General features: G+C 37.3%; 1 protein-coding gene across 1 annotated transcript in view; it reads left to right on the forward strand.

The window, feature by feature from the left end:
• LOC150087186 (nose resistant to fluoxetine protein 6-like) overlaps nt 1-22,786 on the forward strand; it is a 95,576-nt gene that overhangs the window by 71,062 nt on the left and 1,728 nt on the right. Inside the window, exons 11-14 of the mRNA XM_090372401.1 lie at nt 337-459; nt 5,679-5,799; nt 13,829-14,015; nt 19,226-19,368. Of these exons, the coding sequence (XP_090228527.1) occupies nt 337-459; nt 5,679-5,799; nt 13,829-14,015; nt 19,226-19,368 (574 nt within the window). The remainder of the gene's footprint in view (nt 1-336; nt 460-5,678; nt 5,800-13,828; nt 14,016-19,225; nt 19,369-22,786) is intronic.

Consider the following 22,786-nt stretch of genomic DNA (forward strand, 5'->3'; position numbering starts at 1 on the left):
ACTAATAGTCTTTCATATACTTTTCCCAAGTTAGCTAGTAATGAAATAGGCTTATATGCCTTTGGATCCTAACAACCCTCATCCGGTTCTTGTGTTAGGAAAACACCCGATTTCGAATTCCATCAACGATAGGAGGAATTTATGGCTTTTTTCACAACGTGACAAAGGAATCTTTTTACGTTAAATTTAATTAATTAATTAATTTTAGAAGAAATTTTTTTTACCCATTTAAATTACATATTGCAGGCTAGGCCCCAGTTAAAATGAGGTGATATTCTTATAAACAAATACATTTCAAATTTATACATGTCACAATAAAGTTTTGTATTTTTACAGGTGGCCGAAATTAGGGTTAACCATCAACGGAATTCTGTTATTCCTTTCAATTGTGTACACCGTCATTATGACCTATGTCAAGGATCTTGGCCCATTTATTTTCATGTATAACCCTGACTTGCAGTGAGTATGCCATTTGAAAAAAAAAAATTCTCCATTATATTTTGAAGCAAAGCAATTATATATATATATCTTACAAAAACATTCCTGTTCCACTGGTTTTTTCCCATTATAGTGTCCTTGCCAGATAACCTTTTTGAGCTAACGATTAAGACAATCAACACATACAATTATCCAACATTGAATGTATAAAATAAAGTTACCGGGCAGGACTATCACTAACATTAGAATTCCAGGAAACCTGGGTTTTATATGATCGTCTAGAGGCGATTTATTTAGAACTGAATCTTGTGTTCTTAAATTTACTCTTAAGAAGTAAAGAGTAAACTGCAACATCATGATACGCTGTGATTTCCACTCTGGTCCCTTTTCAGATGATTAGGCTCCAGAGCGGCCGCAAATGGTGGTTCTTTTACAATAACTTATTCAATGACCTATGTCTAACTAGAGGATAATCAAGAGGCAGGAGTACACAAACAAAACAGGATTTATTAAACAGACATATATGATACAAATGTATCAAAGTAGTGGCTGGCTGCTTCTCAGCATTAAAGAATATGTGGCTCTGTACCTTATTCGCGATATACTGAAGATTGCATAATAAACCAAAAGTTAAGACATATTTGGCACATGTATATTAGTGGTTTGTGTTCTCCGTGAGGCCTTTATTAGATATTCATTGCTCATACTCAAATGCTTCAATAGGCATCTCGCTGTCCGAGTATCTAGGCAACTGTGTAGAGTTGACTTGCATATTTACCAATAATTGACAGCATTCCATTTAATAGTATTACCGCTAGATAAAATGTTGACATGTACATCTGACTGATAATACTACATTTAATAGTATTAACAATAGGTAAAATGTTGATATGTACATCTGAGAGGAGGAATGTAAGTGATCGTTGACAGTCTGAAGGGAGGGGTAGGTTTTATTGTTGGGTCGTTCCGTTTAATTTGCTATTAAAGTACAAGCAAACTTACCAGAAAATATCTGCATCCCTCCAGAGTTTGAAGGCTTTTCTGAGCGTTCCATGGTATATAATTCTTTTCTCCAGACACTGCTTCGACTACAATCAGTCACCACTTCCACAATCGACCAGAACGAAAAAACAAAAACTCTAACCACCGAACCCCTCTTTTCTGCCCTCTTCAAATATATATCGCTCGCTCCCTCCCCTAAGTTTTGAATCCCTGTATTGGTCACGAGACTCATTTTGTGGGGGAAAGAAAAACGATTGTCTTGGAAACCTGACCCAATTAAAAATAGAATCTTATGGATAGAAAGAGGAACTTCGCATCTGCATGAGGTGGCATATCCAGATTGTTCGGCATTCGTCACCCAAATCTACAGTCTCTTATTCGTATTAACAATAGGAATATGAAAATTGGACACATTTTTCATATTCCTCTGAAGAGTGTTCTAAGTTTATACTCTAAAATGATTAAATTTTCAGTTGTAATGTGGTTGCATGTTACGTGGCGTTAATATTACTGTAGGAATAATCAATTAAACATTATATGCACATTGATAGTATTAGGACATGATTGTATTTAAATTTTCGGGTTTACGATTTGTGGTGTGATTTTTATTTTGGGAGGTGGGGTGCGGGAAGCATTACCATTATTAAGGCCTAACAGACTGACTAGTGCTAATGCGCATTGTATATATATTATTCTGGAATTCTGCAGGGAAGACTGGTTATTACATTTCAAGTAATATTGCAAATGTGGTGATATTGTTTTTCTGTCTAGAAATTTACCAGAAATCATCTCATTATCCGTATATACAGTAAAACTATAAAAGCACCCCTATAGGCACCGGATAATGCACGAGACAATCGCTATTATGAATTCGCGTATTATAACACTAATTAAAATGAGCAAACAGCAATTAACGGATTTATATAAACTCCGGAAGGACACAGACATTGTCATCGAAAAGGTTGATAAAGGGGACACCATTGTAATACTAGACAAAAGTACTTACGACAGAGTATCAAAAAGTTCGTATCCTTACCTAGAAATAATAGCCCTACAAATGTGAAACTTCACAGGAACTTTTCTGTTTTCTTTTCTGTGTACTCTCCATGTATAGTAACACAATTCTGACATCTAATGGATCAGTTGTGGATGCCTTGATTATAGAAGTCCGCACTTCTTACTTGAAACCAAGATTCCATATCATTTCATTGATGGCTTCCTGAGACGAATCAGAGCCACTGCTTTGACATATATTTAGTCTCCGGATCATACTGGTACACCCAGCAATCGTCATTTGTCACCAGCTGATCAAAACAGTTCTCAACATCCACATTACACAAACCCAACCGTTGACGAGAACATTGCATTCGACATTGCTTCTGCAAAGGCGTCAGCAATCTTGGAACCCATCGTGAGGAGACCTTAGACACGTGCAGATGGTCATGTAAAATGCTGTGGGCAGACCCATAACTAATTCCCACTGCATTTGCGATGAAATGAATTGTCACACGTCTCTCACTCAGCACCAGCAGCTCAACCTTTGCAACCGTCTCACTGCCTGTGGATTTTGTTGGCCTTCCTTCTCTTGGCTCGTCAAAGACACTTGTACGAACGCACTGAAACTTCCGTTTCTAATTTTTTATAGTATTATAGGATGGACAATTCTGCCCACACACAACTTTCATTTCTTCGTCAATTTCCTGAGCTTTCTTTCTCTGCAAATGTAGGAACTTGATCACTGCTCGATATTACAAGTTTTCAACCATACCGTCCTTTATCAGATTCAGAGCTCCACCTCTGGTGTTCGATCATCTACGCGAATGAAATTTTTCAATATAGTTATTGAATATGTAGACAACTTATATTAAAAACGTCATCTTCCTACCGATGTTTTTTCTAGGTCAGCGTTTTTGATGCACCATCGTAAACAAAGAAAATCCGAAAAGTTCTTCCGGACAGTCAGTTAAATAATAAGACACACACAGGTTTCTAACCATAAACTGCACAGCTATATCATCCGTCATCATGCAAACAAATTTTTTGAAGTATGAAATAACAGCATATTATGTTTCTATGGTTACCAAATATGTTTACGGTCATGTTTATGTTCCCATTGTGAATGTTGGTACGACTTCTTAATTTTATGTTTGATTTTCATTGTGAATGGGCCTTTAGAAAATACAATATTATTTATTAACAATGTCACGTTCGCTATTTAATCGCCGACCACTATATTAAAATAATATTAAATCCCATTTTATTTTTTTCCTTAAAGTGTACTATCGGCTGCCCTAGGGATTTGGCCGCTTGCGTGCATGTACATCATGCACACGTACCAGAACCGGCCCTGCCTCCAATTTCGTCTTCTGACATATCGCTTTCCATCCGAGCCAGGCATGTTGAATTTCGGTTCGTCAGAAAAGATGACGGTGTCCCATTGCTGTTTTGTCTATGAAACATGCATTTCAGCCCAAGCAAGTCGCTTCTTCCTCATTTGTTGGGTCAACAAAGCCTTCTTCTTCTTCTTGGGCAGATAGGCATGCAGACCACATTCCGAAAGCGGTCTTTGGATAGTCCGTGCGCTTTTTTTCAACACCAGAGGCCATCTCAAAGTCCAGTTTTAGATCAGGAGCACTAGCATGGCGATTACGAAGGCATAGCCGTTTCAAATATCGATCTTGGGAAGGAGTAGTCACTCTCTTACGGCCTCATCCAGGTCTTCTCTTCACATCACCGGTTTCACGCTTTAATTTCAGCACCCGGAATGAGATACTGTTGACATCCTATTTTGTCAGTGATAGCACGCGTAGAAAGCCCTTCCTGGGACACAGCAACACTTTTTTTTTTTCTTGGTGTCAACTGAACGTTTGGAGCCATTCTTACACTTCTGCAAAACAGGATACTAATGAGCGTGTATACCCTTCCAACGCCATATTTATAGAAACGGCTGATGAATACCTTGCAATTACTGTCTGATGCAATAGAAGCGTTATCTGACGCAATACCTTTGCTTTGCAACAAACAAAATGACTGTAATCAAACAATATCTTATACGTTTCACTACAAATGCTACTTTTTTTAAGGTGATGTAGTTTTTTTGTCTGTCATTGTGTGTATATATATATATTTTTTTTTATACTTTTTATTCTTAATCATTATAATTCCAATTCATTGTTAATTTATACAGTATATGAATTCTGCTTTGTATTTGTCTTTATATTTATCTCCCTTGTACTGAATTTATACCCTTAGCCTAGTGTTGTGATGGGCTTGCTGTGTTTGCAATAAATTAATATTTATTAACATGAGTTACAGGAAATATTTGAAGCCCATACTTTGTCTTTTATTCCGACCTTACATCCAAAATAGTTCATAGGCTTTTCTTACAAGTTTTGACAATGGCTTCCGCTGCGATTTTAATACCACATCTCCGAAAATGCAGCAAAAAGGATCAGGCTCATTTCGGCAAGAACGCAACATATTTCATGTACACACAAGTAAAAATGCAATGAAGGAATTGTAGCTTTTTATTTATAAATTAAACGCAGTGCACGATTTATAATACACACAGCACTTGTTTACAAACAATAATTCGCTAAAACACTTGTTCATTTTGTCCACCACTCGCTCTCTGAAACACACGCACTTTTTGAAAAATGAAAATGCTTGCATGGTGCGGAACACACTCGTATATATCAGTTTCTAAAAGCCTCACAATGTTCCTAGAGAACTCCGTCGAATTCCAGAAACACCCTGATCTTTATTCCACAAGAAACAATATTCCAGGACATTCCGGAACATTTAGAAAGCTCCGAAATGTTCTAAATAAAATACATAGAAAAGTTGATTAAATGAACATGAGTTACAGGAACCAAGGCGTGCAAGCCTTGGTTTCTGACCATTAACCCACGATATTTGAAAACGAGGGTGATGAGAACATTTTAAGAACGTATGAGCTTTCGAACATATTTCCTACGAGAATCAGTCAAATTTTGTTTCAGGTAGGAAATTGATGTCGAATTATTTCTGTGGAATTATTTCTGCGTATTATCCCATATTTTTTGAAATGGTATGCAAACGAGTCTGCTTGTTTCACTGGATCTATAATTACCTCTCCATTTTTTTTTTTTTTTCGAATAAATATAATTTTATCGATGTCATAGAGGTCTGAGAATTTAATATTTTTACGTGTATTTTATATTTCTTAAAAACTTTAAAAATTAATATTTATGTTTTAGGAAAACAGAAGACTTTGTGTCGTATATCCACATGACTCCCTACACTCGTTTTGCTCCATATGCTATGGGCATCTTCACTGGATACTACTTGGCCACAAGACCAAATATAATTATCAAGCCTGTAAGTGTCATTTTTATTACATACTGTCAGCTGTAAAAGTAGGAATTTTGCAAGTGTCTTTGTATAGTGAGATAGCGATAACATTGAGACGTGAAATTTAAGGCTGCCACCTGGAACGTATCCTGAAAGTATACATCTCAGACTGAGGTCTCCTACTTACTCAAATTACGACTTTGAGAGTGTGTTGATCCCTTTTACTTTCACCGTTGAAAACAGATGTTTAATTATGAGTGATAAGTACAATGAAATTGTCTCGTATTTGTTTTCAGATTAAACATAGCACAATGTCTTGAATAAAATTTTAAAAAGGTGTTCAATGCCATCTCACTAGACAATGTGACCACTGTCTGGAGATAAACAAATCATCTCAGTGATATGGTCACCACAGTGAATAGCTTGAATCCTATAATGTACTCGCGATTCCCTTACGTTTTGCTCCACTGCAATCACCTTTTCAATCTCACCAGGAGGGTAGAAGATGTGGTGTATACATATATATATATTTTTAAGAAACATCCAAACATGGAATCTATAGTACGTAGTACCGTTCAGCATTGAAAGTTTACAAAATGAAAGAAAATGATTGACATCAGACTTGGGTTTATGAATATTGTATTTTTCAGGAAATTCCTGTGAAGGGAGATTCATCCAGAAAATGGAAGTTCAACGGATAAGAAAATGGAAGTTCAACGGAGGAAGAAGAAAAGAAGATGATTCTGTAATTTTAACCTGAACAATGTGTATATTGAATTGTTAGAGCACATATTTGGAATGGAATGGAAACGAGAGGGAGAATTACAGCAGTGATTTCAGAAAAACATCTCCCATGGGCACATCTATACTAAAGGCATGAAAAAGAAACGGAACGTCTCTGAGAAAAGGAGTGGAAAAACTTTAAAAAAAAAAAGAAAAATGTGTCATTAATTAGCCTAACTAACCTCTCATGAATTGACTATCAGCCTGAGAGAATTTACGAGGGCACCCGCTCAAGATGTGGAAGCAGTAGGCTGGCTTTGAGATTTGTACATAGTAAGTAGCTATTTGGAAGAAAAGTAACGCCGACTGCGATAGAGTAACCCGAATGAATTTTTTAGATGCAGAGGAAGTAATACTTGTGAGGTGCGTATGCCAAGCGAGATTAAAAGTCGGGGTAATCCCTAATAGAAATATGTGACCTTGTCTAGTTATATGAGGCAAGAAAGATAAGCAAAGGAACACATGAATCCTTTTTCGTGATATAAGATAGGGCTAAATATTAGTAAGAATTGAAATTAACTAAGTTATCTGCAGATCAGCAATAATAGAAGAAGCAGTAGTCATTCGACATGGAGCTGTTTATACAAGGCCCGGTTTCTCAAAGTAGAAGGTGGAATGCAATGTGCTATCATCAACAAAACCATGGATAGAATTTCAAATCAATAGAAGAGAAAATAATATACAAGAAGAAAAGAGTGGGAGGTAGAACTGGATCTTGGGAAACATCAATAGTAGAGAGGTTAGAATGCAGAGAGATACATCTACCAATCACTCGCAGTGAGAGGTCAGAAAGAAAACTAGTTACCCAATTCCAAAAAAACAGTAGGAAATTCATAAAATAGAAGGTTACTTAGAAAATCTTTGCCAAACACTATCAGAAAACTTTGAAATGTCAAGCGAAACTGCTTGAGTTTCACGAACCTTTTTTAGAGAGTAATTAGATAGTATGAACCAGAGTTGAAATGCTCAATACATTCTACGTTCATATCAATATTTGTAAAATAATAAGAGAAGTTTACCTCATATAATAATAAGACACGTTTACCTCAATATATTGAGGTAAACGTGTCTTGTTATTTTACAAATACATGGGTAATACAAGCGAGTGTATCAACAGTGGATCGACACTGATGGGCTCCATACTGACGATTATTAATGAGAGAGGTTTCTAGATAATTTAGAAATTGGGGATTATTTGATTTCTCCATTATTTTAGATAGAGCAGCAGTGAATGCAATGGAACGATAATTGGATAGGCGAGATTTCTCACCCCTTTTGGGAACTAGTTGGATATGAGAAAACTTCTAAGCAGAAGGAAAAACATCAATGGAATAACAGTGTAAAATGGAGCTTTAGCAAGAGATCATACTGATCGACTACTGTGTGGACAGATGCTATACTCAACATTTGAGGGCTAGTTTAGACAAATTAATACCTGCTTTGGAATTCTTTTTATATATATTTTTTATTATACTTGGAGTTCCTCTGGAAAAACTGGTATACCCACAATAACACCATACTTAGACACGTAGGTATGTGAATACAATATACAGGGTGTCTCAGAAATATTGGTACAAACGTTTAGGGGAGGAAGGTAACATCTAAAGGAATGTGAATCGCATAGGAACCCATAACCGGAAACGTCACAGGAAAGTAGTAGCAGAGGCACAAGAAGCAGAAATGACACAAGACAGTAATTAGTGGCAAACATTTGACATAATATTAACAATGGAGTACGAGATGGATGCATTTCATGATGTTACAACAGATGCTCGAAGGTTCCACCATGAGACGCGATGGATGCGTGACACCGACGCAGCATGGATTGGCGGACACGGTCGAACACACCTGGAGTTTCTTTGACAGTAGCAACAGCGCAGACGAATCTCGCCACAAGAGCCATTTCCGTCTCCACAGGCGATTCATACACGATAGATTTAAGGGCCCCTCACAGAAAGAAATCAAGGCTCGATAAATCAGGTGAGCGTGGGGGCCAGGCAACGGGTCCACCACGACCAATCCATCGACGCCCAAAATGCCTGTTCAAATGGTCACGAACACACCTTCCATAATGGGCAGGCGCCCCGTCATATTGAAACCAAATGTTGCGTCTCACATTTGCTGGAACATCGTCAAGTAACCCTGGTAGAACTTGTTCAAGAAAGATCTGATATTTAGCGGAGTTCATGCGGGATGGTAACAGGTATGGGCCGAGTAAGCAGTCATCGACCATACCTGCCCATACATTTATTGCGAAGCGATGTTGTTCCGCATGGGGGCGTACACCGTGTTGGTTGTGAGCCCACACATGAGCATTGTGTGGATTGAATAAGCCTTCCCGAGTGAAATAAGCCTCATCCGTGAACAAAACATAGGTTGGAAAATTCAAATTTTGAACACTTTCTTGGAGAAACCACTGCGCAAAAGCCACACGTGCAGGATAATCTTGGGGGGGGGGAGCAGTAACTGAACCCTTTGGAGATGAAAGGGGTGTAATGAATCGTCGTGCCAGACACGCTGTACACAGAAACGAGACACTCCTAAGGCAGAGGCAATGGCACGTGTGCTGGTACGATTATTCTGGACGGCATTCAACACACTTTCTTCCATGGGGGGAGTTTGCGTCGAACGTGGTCTGCCCGCACTACTCCTGTTACCTCTAAATGACCCATAATCGCACAAATTTTGATGCACACGCGCAAACAAACGGTGGTCCGGTACATGTCTGTCTGGGAAGCGTTCTCCATAAATTCGTTGAGCGGCTCGTCCCTCTGCTAATCCATACACTAGGTGCATGTCTGCCAGCTCACAGTTCGTATATCGATGCATGCTCTCGTGCGGCGACTACCGCGACGTCTACCGACTTACGGTGACGTTTCCGGTTATGGGTTCCTATGCGATTCACATTCCTTTAGATGTTACCTACCTCCCCTAATCGTTTGTACTAATATTTTTGAGACACACTGTATACTGTATAGAGACCACAAAACAAAACCATTAGAAAGAAGCTCACTAAAACGCTATCAGTCTATCAATTATAAAAAAAGCGCATTGAAAAAGTTCAGTCTTAACCAAGATTCCACCAGAAAGATGTATCCATGTTAGTTGACTTAATTCAATGAAGTTCAAAAAAAGAGATGAATTCACCAAAAATGTGCTCTCCACATAAGATACATCTTGGCAGACTGCAAATACTGTTAGCAGAAAGTTCAAATAAACCAAATCAAGTCAACCCGTCATCAGAAGTCCATCAAGTATATATGATCACTAAATTAGAATACAGTCCAAGATGAAAGTTGACCGCACACAACTCAACAGAGATACAACTAGGTGAATAGCAGACATTGGGAGTTCAGGAAGATAGAGCAGACCCCCCTACAGTTATCAGAAGAGTATCACCCCATCCTAAGTTTTATTTTCTATTAAAAATTAATCTGTTCTAATGCACAGATTACAAGGAAGTGTGATTCTCCAATTGGAGCTTTTCTTTTCTCTCTCTCTCTCTCTCTCTCTCTCTATCCGTCCCTGCAAAATGTGGGCAACCTCACCGTATATTTACAAATCATACAGTATCACAGATACAATTCATAGTATCGGTACAGAGAATGAAGTACACCCATTCAAATTAGACAACAATTTTCAAAGTCCACCCGTACACGAATCCACTAAGACGTCTTTCTCAATGAGAAGATTTGGGCGTCATTTCCCACACAGGATCAGCATTCCACCTATAATTAGAAAGGTACCGCACATATTGCACCTATCCTGTTGAAATATTGAAATCTGTTTTAAGGATCAGCCAGACTTGTTGTTTTCCAGTCAGCCACAAGACCTCAATTATAAGATGCAACATAGTGGCATAGTATTTAGGGTTAGGCGCCACCTGTGGTTTCCCACATCTGCGCCGTATGTACATTGTGATGGAATGAAGAACTACTGCATAAGCCAGAAAAAAAGTGTAGTGTCTGGTTTATGCAGTATTATGTTATGTTCTGTTGTTGTCTCTGGCTACTTGGCCCCTAGTGGAACCCTACGTTTCCCGCCACCACCACTGGGAGGTGAGCCAGGCAGCCTTCATACTCTGGCTGATCTCCGCCAGGGTAGCCTGAGCTTTCTGGACGGAGACCAAATGGAAAAAAAAGGGAAGAGAGTGGTGGAGTCAAAGTAGGCAAAAGGAGGACAATGAGAAAGAAGGCATCTTCCAACGGAAAGAAGAGGTGGGAAGGGAGAAGTAAGAATCACCCTTGGTCTGGGAACCCACCCAAGGCCAGGAAAAGGAAGACAGCTTGCAGAACAAAGGAGATCTGCAAAGTTGGGAAGGTGCAACGGGAAGTGTCTGAGTTTGATTTCTATCAGTTCAGTGCCGTAATTCCAACGAGGAAAATGTCCAGTTAGGTATTCATTCAGTTCTGATAGTGGCCGGTGATGAGGGAAGAGCAGGTACGAGGAGAGATCACAGCGGTTTCAGGAACGTCTGGTGTGGATGTCTAAGTTGTGGGATCAGACGTGGAGAGATGATACCAACGCCTTTTGAAGACTGCTGAGGCATACCTGCTAAAAGCTACGATGCAGCATTTAGTTTCCTTGCAAGATTAACAGTCGTCGAAATGCCTGGACAGCAAATCCTTGGAAAAAATTGAAATCCGCCTCTGTTCTTACCAGAATTTGTTCCCATCCAGGGTTAGACCCATATAGATTTGGCTATCCTGCTATTAAATCCTCCCTAAGATCAGAGTACTGATAACAGTGATATAATATATTTCCTCCATGTTTCATCGTTCCCATAGACGCAAGAAGAACAGCCCACATACCCAAATCGTGTAACTTTTCAAAAAAAAATGATCCATGTTCTGTCAAGAATAATAGTGACGAAAAGTTTAGACTAAACCATCTGGACCAAGTTTAACATTACTATTTACTCGTGGAAGAAATTTATTTGTAATGCGGCTCTTAGTACTATCTTCCATCGCACTTGCCATTTACCAACCAAGAGAGCCGAAATGCGCTTCTTCTCGTATTTTTACACCAGCGCAATCCATTTTAATTTATAGACACCTGTATGGTACTCTACGTCTTAAGTGAACACACACTGACTTTAAAACCAAATGAAGGTCCAGAAGTAGACACCCAGAAACGACCTGCAATTCAACGTTAAAAACTTCTTCAGGCCGCACTCAGCTTCAATAACATTGAACACTGTGTTGGAAACAGCTGCTTTGGAATAAAAATTTCCATGATAATTTTCTGCTTTCATCAAAGCCTGAAACAACCGCTTTGGAATTACTACAGGTTTTGGTTTATTTTGAATAAGAATTTGAAGCTTAATTTGGGATCTGCCATTTTAGATTCAAGCCAACTGCAATAGGTAGCATTCTTACATTTAACAGCCTTAGCACTTTTATTGGAAAATCAAGCATTAGATAAAGGACTATATTGTATGGTGGTTTATGGATTTTTTTTTTTTTTTAATTTCAAATTCTCGTTAGAGGTTGATTAACAGCGGATGTAACAAGTTGTCAAAAAACAAACAACAAAAAAAAAAAACACCACTCTCAATTTGTGCCATCTTGGACAAAGCCCCATATACAACGGATTTCCTTGTATAAAGGATTTCCTCTTTACAATACTAATTTTACTAATATCAGAGAAAACACTCTCAGATCATGCAATTTTGCATTCTTGTAATCCCAAATAGTACGCGGTTGAAAATTGCAACAAAAGAAAGTCTCCGTCGGGGAACAGACCATCACTAAGTTGTGGTGTGAGGTACCCGGAGGATCAATCACTTCACTGTGTGCTTGCAATGATAGTTCGTGTCTTCGTGAGATATCAAGGAGTGTTGGCTATGTGATTAGAGTTTTTGGTATTCTGGTAAGTAAATGAAAAATCTATGCATTAGTAATTTCAAAAGCCTCAGCTTCTCGACCAGCTGGGTCCACGTGAGTAAAAAAAATACAGCTAGAGTTGTGAACATTAAGATGGCCAAGAAAAATGACCTCACTGTCAGGAAAGTTGAAATGAAGAAAGTTGCGTCTCCAAGAAAGGAAGTCAATTAATTCTAAGTGATCAGTAGAACTGCGGGATCGATAGAGGCAAGATATGAATTTGGCAGAATGGAGTAGAGGCTTTAAGCCAGGGAAGTACGAAAAGCGGAGATACCAAATTAACTCGTAGGCAGGAAATTTCAGAGAGAACAAGTACAGCCAACTTTGAAGCGAAAGGAATCGTACTGCGAATAATTAGGACAACTGAGATGAGCAGTGGTGAATCAACTGATAACTGGGATTCCACCAGAAAAAGGGGGCTTGATAGATTTAAGCGAAAATGTACGCCATTCAATTTGGAACTCAGACTTCGTATGCGTTTGAAATGAATGAGGAAGTGTTTGGGAGGTCTTTTTTTTTTTTTTTTTTTACAAAAAAGCCATGATGCCACGGTACTCATGGATATTCACATTAGCATGCGGGCCGACCGGGCTAGCCGGGTGGGTAAAGTGCCTGCCTGGCAACCCAAAGGTCGCGGGTTCGATTCCCGCGCGGGCTTGGATCAAAGTACTGCAAAAACCTTGGGAGGTGCATTATGGCCACAGAAGCCGATGCGCCAAGAACTACAAAAAAAAAAAAAAAAAACTAGCATGCGCATTACTTCATTGAAATTGTACAACTATGTTTTGTGGATATATATTGTGCAAAAAGGATAGGTGGAATAGAACCAGGATATATCTACCAAGGGCAAAAGTTGATGATGTTGCAGAACAGATATCTTTTAAATGGCATAAAAGGTGATGTTATACACGTTGGCACACTAATGGCGTTAATAGTAGTAGATCTGCGGCTTGCGTAACAAGTTCAGGTCAATTTTGAATAAAAAGTCGCGAGTTAGGTTTAAATTTGAAAGTGTCTGCAATTCTGTCCAGATCCGAAAGGAAGGAGTTTTTTCAATGAATTCGCCCTGGAGAGATTGCTCAAGGCTCATGGGGTAGAATTTTTCACACGGTTAAATAGGGGATGTAAGAGTATTTGCTGATGCTATCGAGGCATCAGCAAATACTCTTACTCTTAGATGGGTTAGAAAACTGCTGGATTGGAAGGATTAGCAGACTAACAGATTAGCCCAGCAGGCAGATTTGAAAGCTATTCTTCCATTCATCATTATTAAAAAAATGCGTTTAATTTTCATTTGTTTGCTTATTTGTTGAGTTTTCAAAAGTGTTATCCTGTACTCTTTTGCCACGAATAATTGATGATTAATATGGATTTGTTATTTCTCGTAGGCCTTACAGTGCATTGGATGGGCAGTAGCTATAACTGTCAATATGGCTGTTCTTTACGGACCTTGGAAATTTTTTTTTGAAAGAGAACAGCCCTTAGTGGATCGTATGTTCTATTCTGGATTTCGTCATGCTGCATGGGGAGTTGGACTTGCGTGGATAGTTCTTGTCTGTGCTGCTGGATGTGGAGGTACAAAAACTACTTTATGCAATACAAAAAAAACGCAACCAAACCACTATTTTTCTTATAAAATATGTAATATTTCAGTACTGTCTGTTTGTGCTTTTATGATCTGCTCAACTATCGAATTGATTTTAATAAAATTGCGATTTTTGGAAAACCTGGTACTCGACATACATGGCAATATACTTTATTATCAAATATAATCCTCACCAAAGGGTAGTTTTTCAAGGTTTTAATTTCAAACCTTTCTATATGCAACTCACAAGGAGGGTGTAATGTGTGTTGACTAATATTTAGGCTAATAAGCCTAAATTTACACATAATCTGTATTAGGTGTAAATTTTTTTTTGAAATTTATCATAATAAAAGCACAATGGCAATATTTTTTCATTTGAGTTGTCATGTAGACGTTAAATACAGTGATTAGAGAAACTGTTTTTATCTTTTAGATAACAAATGGCCACTAAGCGGTTATTAACTCTTCAAATGGGAGAAAGAAAGAGAAAAGAAAAACAATTGGAAAAGAACAGAAGAGCTGGTGAATGTAGACAAATGAATCAACTGAAGAGCGTCCAGAGAGACTTCTTTCATAACAAAGACTACGACAAAAGGAAAATAATGAACAGCGAATACAAAAAAAACGTCTACAAAATGATAGAGTACGTCATGCGATTAATCGTGGACTACAGTAAGAGAATATTCCGCAATGGTATAATCAGCAAAGACAAGAAATTCGACAATGAAGTTATATCGCTTACCGTTGGATCGATGAATAACTAATCTAGATACTGGAACACAAAACTGTTTGCAGGTGAAAGAAACACGTCGATCTGTTGTCGTAAGAGAAAAATTCAGCTGTCGCCTTCGAAGTACCAGATTTAATTCACAATTTAATTTAATTAATGATAATGAATTAAGGCCGGGGAATTACTAAGGACTGATGAATTTTCTTATCAGTAACGCACAGGAACATAGTATTCGTGAAGGTGTTCCGGTCATTTTATCTGTTTCGTTCATTGGCAGTCCGTAGAATATGTTACAAATTTACCAAGGTGAATTGAGTATATTCGCAAGATATGGAAAGCCAGACATATTTCGTATGTTCACCGCCAATATAAAAATCGAGAGATATCACCAATAATCAAACTATGCTAAAGAATCGAGAACTTTCCAGACTTGGTAACACCTGTTTTTTTGTCTGAAGTAGAAACCAATTACTTGAAGGTTCTCTATAAGAAACATATTAGAAGTGCCAGTGGCACACGTCATGTAACAGAATTTTAAAATCGTGGAGTGTCCCAATATCTCTTGATGATTCTACATCAGGATGATAAGATCCGTAAAACTGAGGACATATGGACTCCACTTCATATTTTGAAATACCAATAAACATAGGAACCGGCGATTGTACGACAAACGCACCCTGCGGTGCCATGAATGGATAATGATATTTGCACAAAAGCATTTCCAAACTTATTTTGCGAATAATCGAGATTCCATTTAGATGGCTATTCAAAGTACAGCGGAAGAAACAATGGTCGTCAAGTAGATATTGGTTTGGATAACAGATGGGCTGTGCCCTACAATCCGTAATTAACTTTAAAATATTAAGCCCATATAAATGTAGAAATCTTTGCAATCATATTTACAAAGGATATCTGCGGAACGAACATGAGCAAAGAGCAAAATTTGATGAGGTGAATTCGTATTTGAACGTCCGATATTTTAGTTCATTAGAAAAACGATACATCGCCTACATGAAAGATTGTTATTTGATTTGTCACATAAAATCGTGTGATTACTTATACATCTATCAGAAGGGCAACTTCTTTATAAATGTTTTCGAAATGCATAGGTCGAGTGTTCAAAATTAATCCCAAAGGCCGAGAGCTTTTTCTCCGTATAAAAAATAAAGTCGGCCTATCCCTAATGGTAATCAAAGAAGAAAAACTTTAATAAAATTTTTGGAGATTCTTCTTCTATCATTCTATATAGGCTAACTCTATTTTACTACTTTAAAGAAAAATTTCCAAGCTTCATTTCTGTCTGATCAGCGTCAAAAAAAGGTACTGTTTGCAATAATTGTGATTTTATTCTGAAAAATGTGATTAAGAAATAAAATTTCTTTGCAAAAATTCCACGTGATGTGTTCAACATTACTTTTGTTGATTTCGCGATCGTTGCTGTTTAATACAAACACTGGGGGAAAAAATACGAACCGGTATTCAGTATGGAATCGGAACGCCTTTGTTTCAAATAATAGCAAATGTGCTGCGTGACATGGATTCTGTAAGATATTTTTAGTGAGTTTTGATCTAATTGTAATCATTCTTCCAGCAAAATATCGCTTATCTGCAAAAAAGTTGTAGGAACGGAACTTGGTTGCAGAATGGCCCTCTCTCCAGTCTATCCAACACATTCTCAATAGCATTGAGATCAGTGGATGTGGGGGCCAAGGAAGATGGGCAAATCCTTGTCTTGTTCTCAGAGCCATTCTTGCAGGATTCTGGCTCAATGCGCAGTTGTACTGTCATCAATAAAGTTGCTATAACCTTTGGGATAAAAGTGTAACATTACAGAGTGCAAGAGATCTGATACAAAATTAAGTAATTCGCCGGATAACATTCGCCCTTCCACCGGTATCAATATGAGCATTTAAGTAATTCGTAGTGGATATTCGATATGTTCTTTATGTAGGGTAGGGTCACTCAAACTGGAAGTTGGAATGCAATGTACTATCATCAGAAAAACAAAGAATAGCATTGTCTATCACTAGACGAAAGCCATTAATATTGAAGAGGAAAAGCGTGGGAGAAGGAACTGAAACTCGAGGAATACTAGCATTACTGAAGAAGTCACAAGAGGGATATCTGTCATCACTGGTAGTGAGCTGTTAGAAAGAAAACGGTATACCCACTAAAAGAAAAGTGCTCAGTCCATAAGATGGAAACTTATTTAGAATACCTTTATGACAAATATGACCAAAAGCATTAGAAATGTAGAGAGCAGGTGAGTGCAACAAAACCATTCAATTTCAAAAGCCAGTAGAGAGAGACTGACAAAACCCACATTGGCGAGTATTGATCAGTCGGAAGTTCTTAAGATAGTTCAGGAGATGGAGGTTAATGGATTTCTCCATTACTTTAGAAAAAGTAGGGGGGAGGGTAATGGGAGGATAATTGGATGGTAAAGGATTTATCACCTTTTTTTTTTTAGGAACCGGGTGGATATGAGAAAACTTCCAAGGCGAAGGAAAACCATTAGTGGAATAAATGAGTTTAAAAAGGAGACACAGAACAGGAGTAAGCTGAGAAGCAAAAATTTTGAGAATAAGAGAAGACATAGCACTTCAATCTGGAGCTTTCTTGGCATCAAGATTTTTAAAAAAAATTTCTGACATCCTTTTATCAGAAGGCCACAGGTGGCATTAAATGGAACTTCCTGGAAATGGTAGGAAGTGGATTACAAAGATCCTCGATACAAGATTTAGAAGAAAAGTAGGATGCTAGTAAGTCAGCTTTACCTTTAGCTAAGGTAGAAATAGAACCAATGAGTTTTAACAGAGGTGGGATCGATAGGCAAAATTTTCGGCCAATAACTTTGGCAAGAGACCAGAATGCTCGACTACCGGTTCGACAAGAAGAAAATTTCTACTTTCATTCTGTTCAAAAAACAATTTTGACTGATTAACAACTGCCTGACAATCGTTGCGAACTTTGCTCTAGGCAGTAAATGAACCTGCTGATTGAAATGCATGCTGATTGCGATATATGACATTCTTAGGACATTTATTGGAGAGCAAAACATTAAATAAATTATGAGATTTTATGCTGGAGTGTTGAATAAAGGCTTTCACCGCTACAACAATAATTTTGCTGATACGATCAGAGCAAACATTGATATTGGAAGATTTAAAACAGTAAAACAGCCAAGGAAAAGAAGAATATGAACCTCTCAAGATCATTGTATTTTGAATTTTTTGTAATAGCAAACAACAAGAGGCTGAGAATGGCGAAGTTAGCAAGACTGCTTTTGAGAAAATACCGTCACCAAGTTGGGATATGAAGTGCATAGAAGATCACTCACCCATATACTTGGAAATAAAACAAAAATTCCAAATGATTCAATTTCTGACAGGGAATATCAGCGAATACATGCACAAATATCACCTTTGAAGCGAAAGGAATCATATGCCGAATATTTACAACTGAGATGAGCTCTGGTTGAATCAACCCATATTTGAGATTCTCGCAGTAAAATAAATGCAGCTTGTCAGATTCTGCGTGAAATCAGTGTGACTGATGGTTTTTGGGAATATTTGATCTTATCGCAGATAATTTTGCTCCAATAGTTTGACTCTTCATGATGTATTCAGTAGTAAAGAAAAGGCTGGGGGAATTTTTTTTTTTTTTTTTTGAAATTTCTGGATATGGAATACACACAGCAAGAATATACCCAACTGCTTAGCATAACACGGCCGTGCCCTTCGCCCTCGTTGTCTTGTCAAGAAAGCAAAGTCACTAGCTTTATGGACTTTTTAGGAGTATTGTAATAATGACTTCCTTGGGTTCACTAAGAATCGCTGCGTGTTCCAGGCATGATTAATTAAAACATATCAAATAACCCCCAGGAGCCTTACTGCTCTTAGTTCGACTTGAAGCATGGTGTTAATAAGAGTTTCTCTGCCTGATTCAGAGATGCAATTAGGTGGTTGTTGGTATTCCAGCAATGCGTGTTGTTGACATAACATGAAAAGGGAACTGGAGATAGTTTGAATTCCCACATAGTGAAGTTAAATAGTAGGCTGGTCTTTGCTATTAAATGGCTTATGGAATAATTGATATTTAGATGTCTTGTAGTATTTGGATTGTAGTTTATGATGCAATTCTTAAGTTATTTTTTCCTTAGAAATATAATCAGAAAGAGGTCTTAACGTGTAAATAGAGAATCTATTTTCTTGAAAGGATTTCTGTGTCTATCGCATGTAAAAAAGTAACTGATTGTACGGAAATTAAAGTAGAAAAGGCCTTTTACATTTCTTTAATAATTAAAGAATAATAAGCGCACAATTTTTTAATAAAAAGTTTTTTGTTAAAATGGTTTGCGTTCTAGCTGACGACGTTTTTCATGTATGCACTATTGTTTAGGGAATTCTAAAAAAACAAAGAAATTAAAATTTCGTTAAGTATAATTAATTGGTTTTTATATTTTTGTAGGTTGGATCAATGCGATTCTCTGCTGGAAAGCATTCGTGCCTTTAGCCAGATTGAGCTACATAACGTACATTGTTCATCCGATTGTGCAGTGGACATTTATGTCAAACATGTCGAGAGAAGTCGAATACACTTACCAGCTATGTGTAAGTAAATTAATAAAGCTATTTAATGTGCACGGGCTATTCATGGTTTCGAAATAGCACAAAATGTAATTGAACTTGTTGAACAGGTATGGTCTCTGAGCAACAGAGTGGTTTTTGAAATATAATCAAACATGGAAAATTACGATTTGATAGGAAGTAAACTATATTTACCAGAAAATCCAGTCATAAACAGTAACTTATTTTCTATTTAAGAATATATTACTTGTAGAGTCACCGAGAACTTGTTTGCCGTTGATCTAATTCAGCCAAAACAGTTATCTTAGTTTATGAAGTCTGCGAAAGGTGTATTAAATGTAGGATGGAGAGGAAAGTTGGCGGGTTTGTTCTTTGCAATTCCCGTACGTCCAAGGCCCCAGAACATCCTGCTAATTCGGCATTAAAACCCTAACCTTCAACCAACTTTAGGGCACCCTACATTGCGAGACGCAAAGTATGATTGGCTGTTTAACCGTTTCTGAATCAGTGTGATATAAACGGAGGAGATCATGCCTATCAGCAAGGCATAGCGTCGTTCAGAAACGTTTACTTTGATCCCCTTGGTGTTATTAAGGTCTGGATAAAGATTCCGTTTCCTGCAAAAATACTGTATATTTTTAGCAACAACTTCACAAAATGAGAGATGCCAAATGATACATAGTAATAATACTAAGGAGAAAACACTGAATTTCCAATTCGTATAGCGTTATAGGTCGACATTAAACTTAGAACTTGAGTTTCATAATTGATTTAATATTAGTCTTACTTCTGTTGATCTATCAAGACTACTCTCTCGGTAGAGTCACATGAAACAAAAATAGGAGTTCTGATTTTATACAATTTAAATAAAGGCAAGATTTATAAAAAATTATTTGATAGTATGAACCAGAGCTCTAATGCTCAATACGTTCTACGTTGACATAAATATTTGTAAAAGAATAAGAGAAGTTGAGCCTCAATATGATACTCTCCAGAAAAAAAGCGAAAATAATTAGAAAAAAAAACAAAACAGTAAAAATAATTAAAAATTAATTTAATGAAAAAATTGGAAAACGATTTTCCTTCCTGAAGCTGACAACGCTTTTCGACCGCACATCGTGATCACAGGGATGAAAATTACCGTATAGGGAACACTTGATGTGGAAGTGTTCAACGTATCGTATTGAGGTAAACTTCTCTTATTCTTATACAAATATTGATATCAACGTAGAACGTATTGAGCATAACAGCTTTGGTTCATACTATCAAATTGATTTTTAAACTCTTATTGACTATTTCATTCACTTCCTTTCTCTCCAAGTATAACCTATCGATATCCACAATTATGGGGGAATGTTTGAACAGCCTGGTGCAAAATTAGATTCGATTTACACTAAGATACTCTGCCCAAATTTACCATATTTCTGTTCTAAAATATTGCTTCCAACAAAACATAGTTCCGACGTTTTCCAGAGTCAATTTTAATCATAAAATTTCAAGCATAAAGAAACTAGCACTTACCACATCGCGTAATATAATTAAACATGCGTTAAGATCTCGGTATTCGAATAAACAAAAATACCTTTTCCAAGTTAGGAAACTTTGCGATCAATTAAAAAAAAATCTACATCTAACGATCGGTCTGTATTGAAGACCTACACAGATTTGCGACGTCAAGCACAGGGCCTCAGAAATATAAAAAAAAAAAAAAAAAAAAAAAAAGAGACGCGTTAACAAATTGAATATATTATCGGGAGTGGCAGGACACGTTCATACGAGTTCAAACACCTTGTCGCATGCTTGCAACCACGGACATATGAGTTGGGTGAAAACCCCCCAAAAGACACAAACGTACTACCACAGAATATGTCAGCTAGTTCACGAACACTTCCTCACCCAGGATTCAACGAACCGACATATCAACATGTTACAAATCATTCCTCGTATAAGCTATCGCAGGATCAGATTTCACTTTTATTCAAAGGATTAAATTATAATTTACCACCTCGAAAATTACCTAAAAAACAGTGCATAATTGATATTGGACTTCGTAATGTTCCAAAAAAGATTTATTTATTCAACAAGTTAACCAAGAGTGAATAACATAAAAGAAACGCGACTTCCTCAATTGAATACACATGACAGTTCAGCTTACGTGAACTTCGGAAAAATAAAGACATTATTATTCAGAGAGCAGATAAAGGAGATACAGTGCTAATACTCGATAAACCTGATTGTATTAATAAGTTAGATTTAGTTATATCAGATACCTCCACTTATCATGAAGTAAACCCGACACTACTTACCAATTTGGTCAGTCAATACAACAAAACGTTAACCACATATCGAAAAAACGACTACATTACTATGGCTCAGTTAAAGTAATTGAAGGCCAGAACATACAATATTCCTGCACTTTTCGGTCAGGTAAATTGATATAAGATCGGATGTCCTATTTGGCCTATTGTTTCCTACAGAAACTCGGCATTTTCATCCTTGGTCACACATGCATATAGCATTATAAAACGCTTCACACAGGCGATACAATTTGAGATTAAGAACTTCGATACATTATTGAATAACTTTAAGAACTGTAGACTTGGCGATATCTTCTTCAAGAAGAGTGTTTACATTTAAAATGCGTTTCCTCAGCCTACAAGTTACTTTTTGGTAAGTTTTTTTTTTTCGCCATAAAGTGCGGTTCAAGGTGTCTTGGTCTGTTAAACCTCGGGCTGTCATGCACTCCCGTACTCCATCCATCCATGTCCTCCTAGGTCTTCCTCTTCTCCTTCTTCCAAGAGGTATCCATTCCAGGATAGCCTTTGAATAATCTGGTTTCTTGCATCCGCTTTACATGTCCATACCATATTAAATGTTTTTCTTTGATAGCGTTGATAATATTCTTTTTCACTTCCAATTTCTCTCTTATGTCTTCATTTCGTTTTCTGTCTCTTCTAGAAGTTCTTGCTGAGCGTCCCCAAAAATCCATTTCTGTGGAAAGCAATTTGTTTTCCCCTCGACTATTCAACGTCCAGGTTTCCGCTTCACACAATAGAAGGCTTTGTACAATCTTGACGATAACGATAATTTATCCTCAGTAGATGTTACCTCGTTATATACGAATGTAAATGTTGAATACACATTAGACATTCTTTGGGAAATGTTAAATAATAACTCGATACCGATTAATTCTACGAAGCTTTCTATTAAGGAAATTTTTCATTTAATTAAACTCTTAGTTGAAGCCAATTATATCACCTTTGGAGACAAATTATACAAACAAATTTTTGGTTTGCCAATGAGATTAGACCGGAATGGTTAAATACCGGAGAGCTATCTCTCAACGATTGAGCGTACATATTTGCCCCTTTTCTACCCCGTATCAAATACTATGGGGGGGGGGGGTGTTTAGACGATGTTATAGTTATTACTGATTAGTAGT

The sequence above is a fragment of the Mastigoproctus giganteus genome, chromosome 4, assembly GCF_048544385.1.
Source record: "Mastigoproctus giganteus isolate SK-2022 chromosome 4, ASM4854438v1, whole genome shotgun sequence".
Taxonomy (NCBI): domain Eukaryota; kingdom Metazoa; phylum Arthropoda; class Arachnida; order Uropygi; family Thelyphonidae; genus Mastigoproctus; species Mastigoproctus giganteus.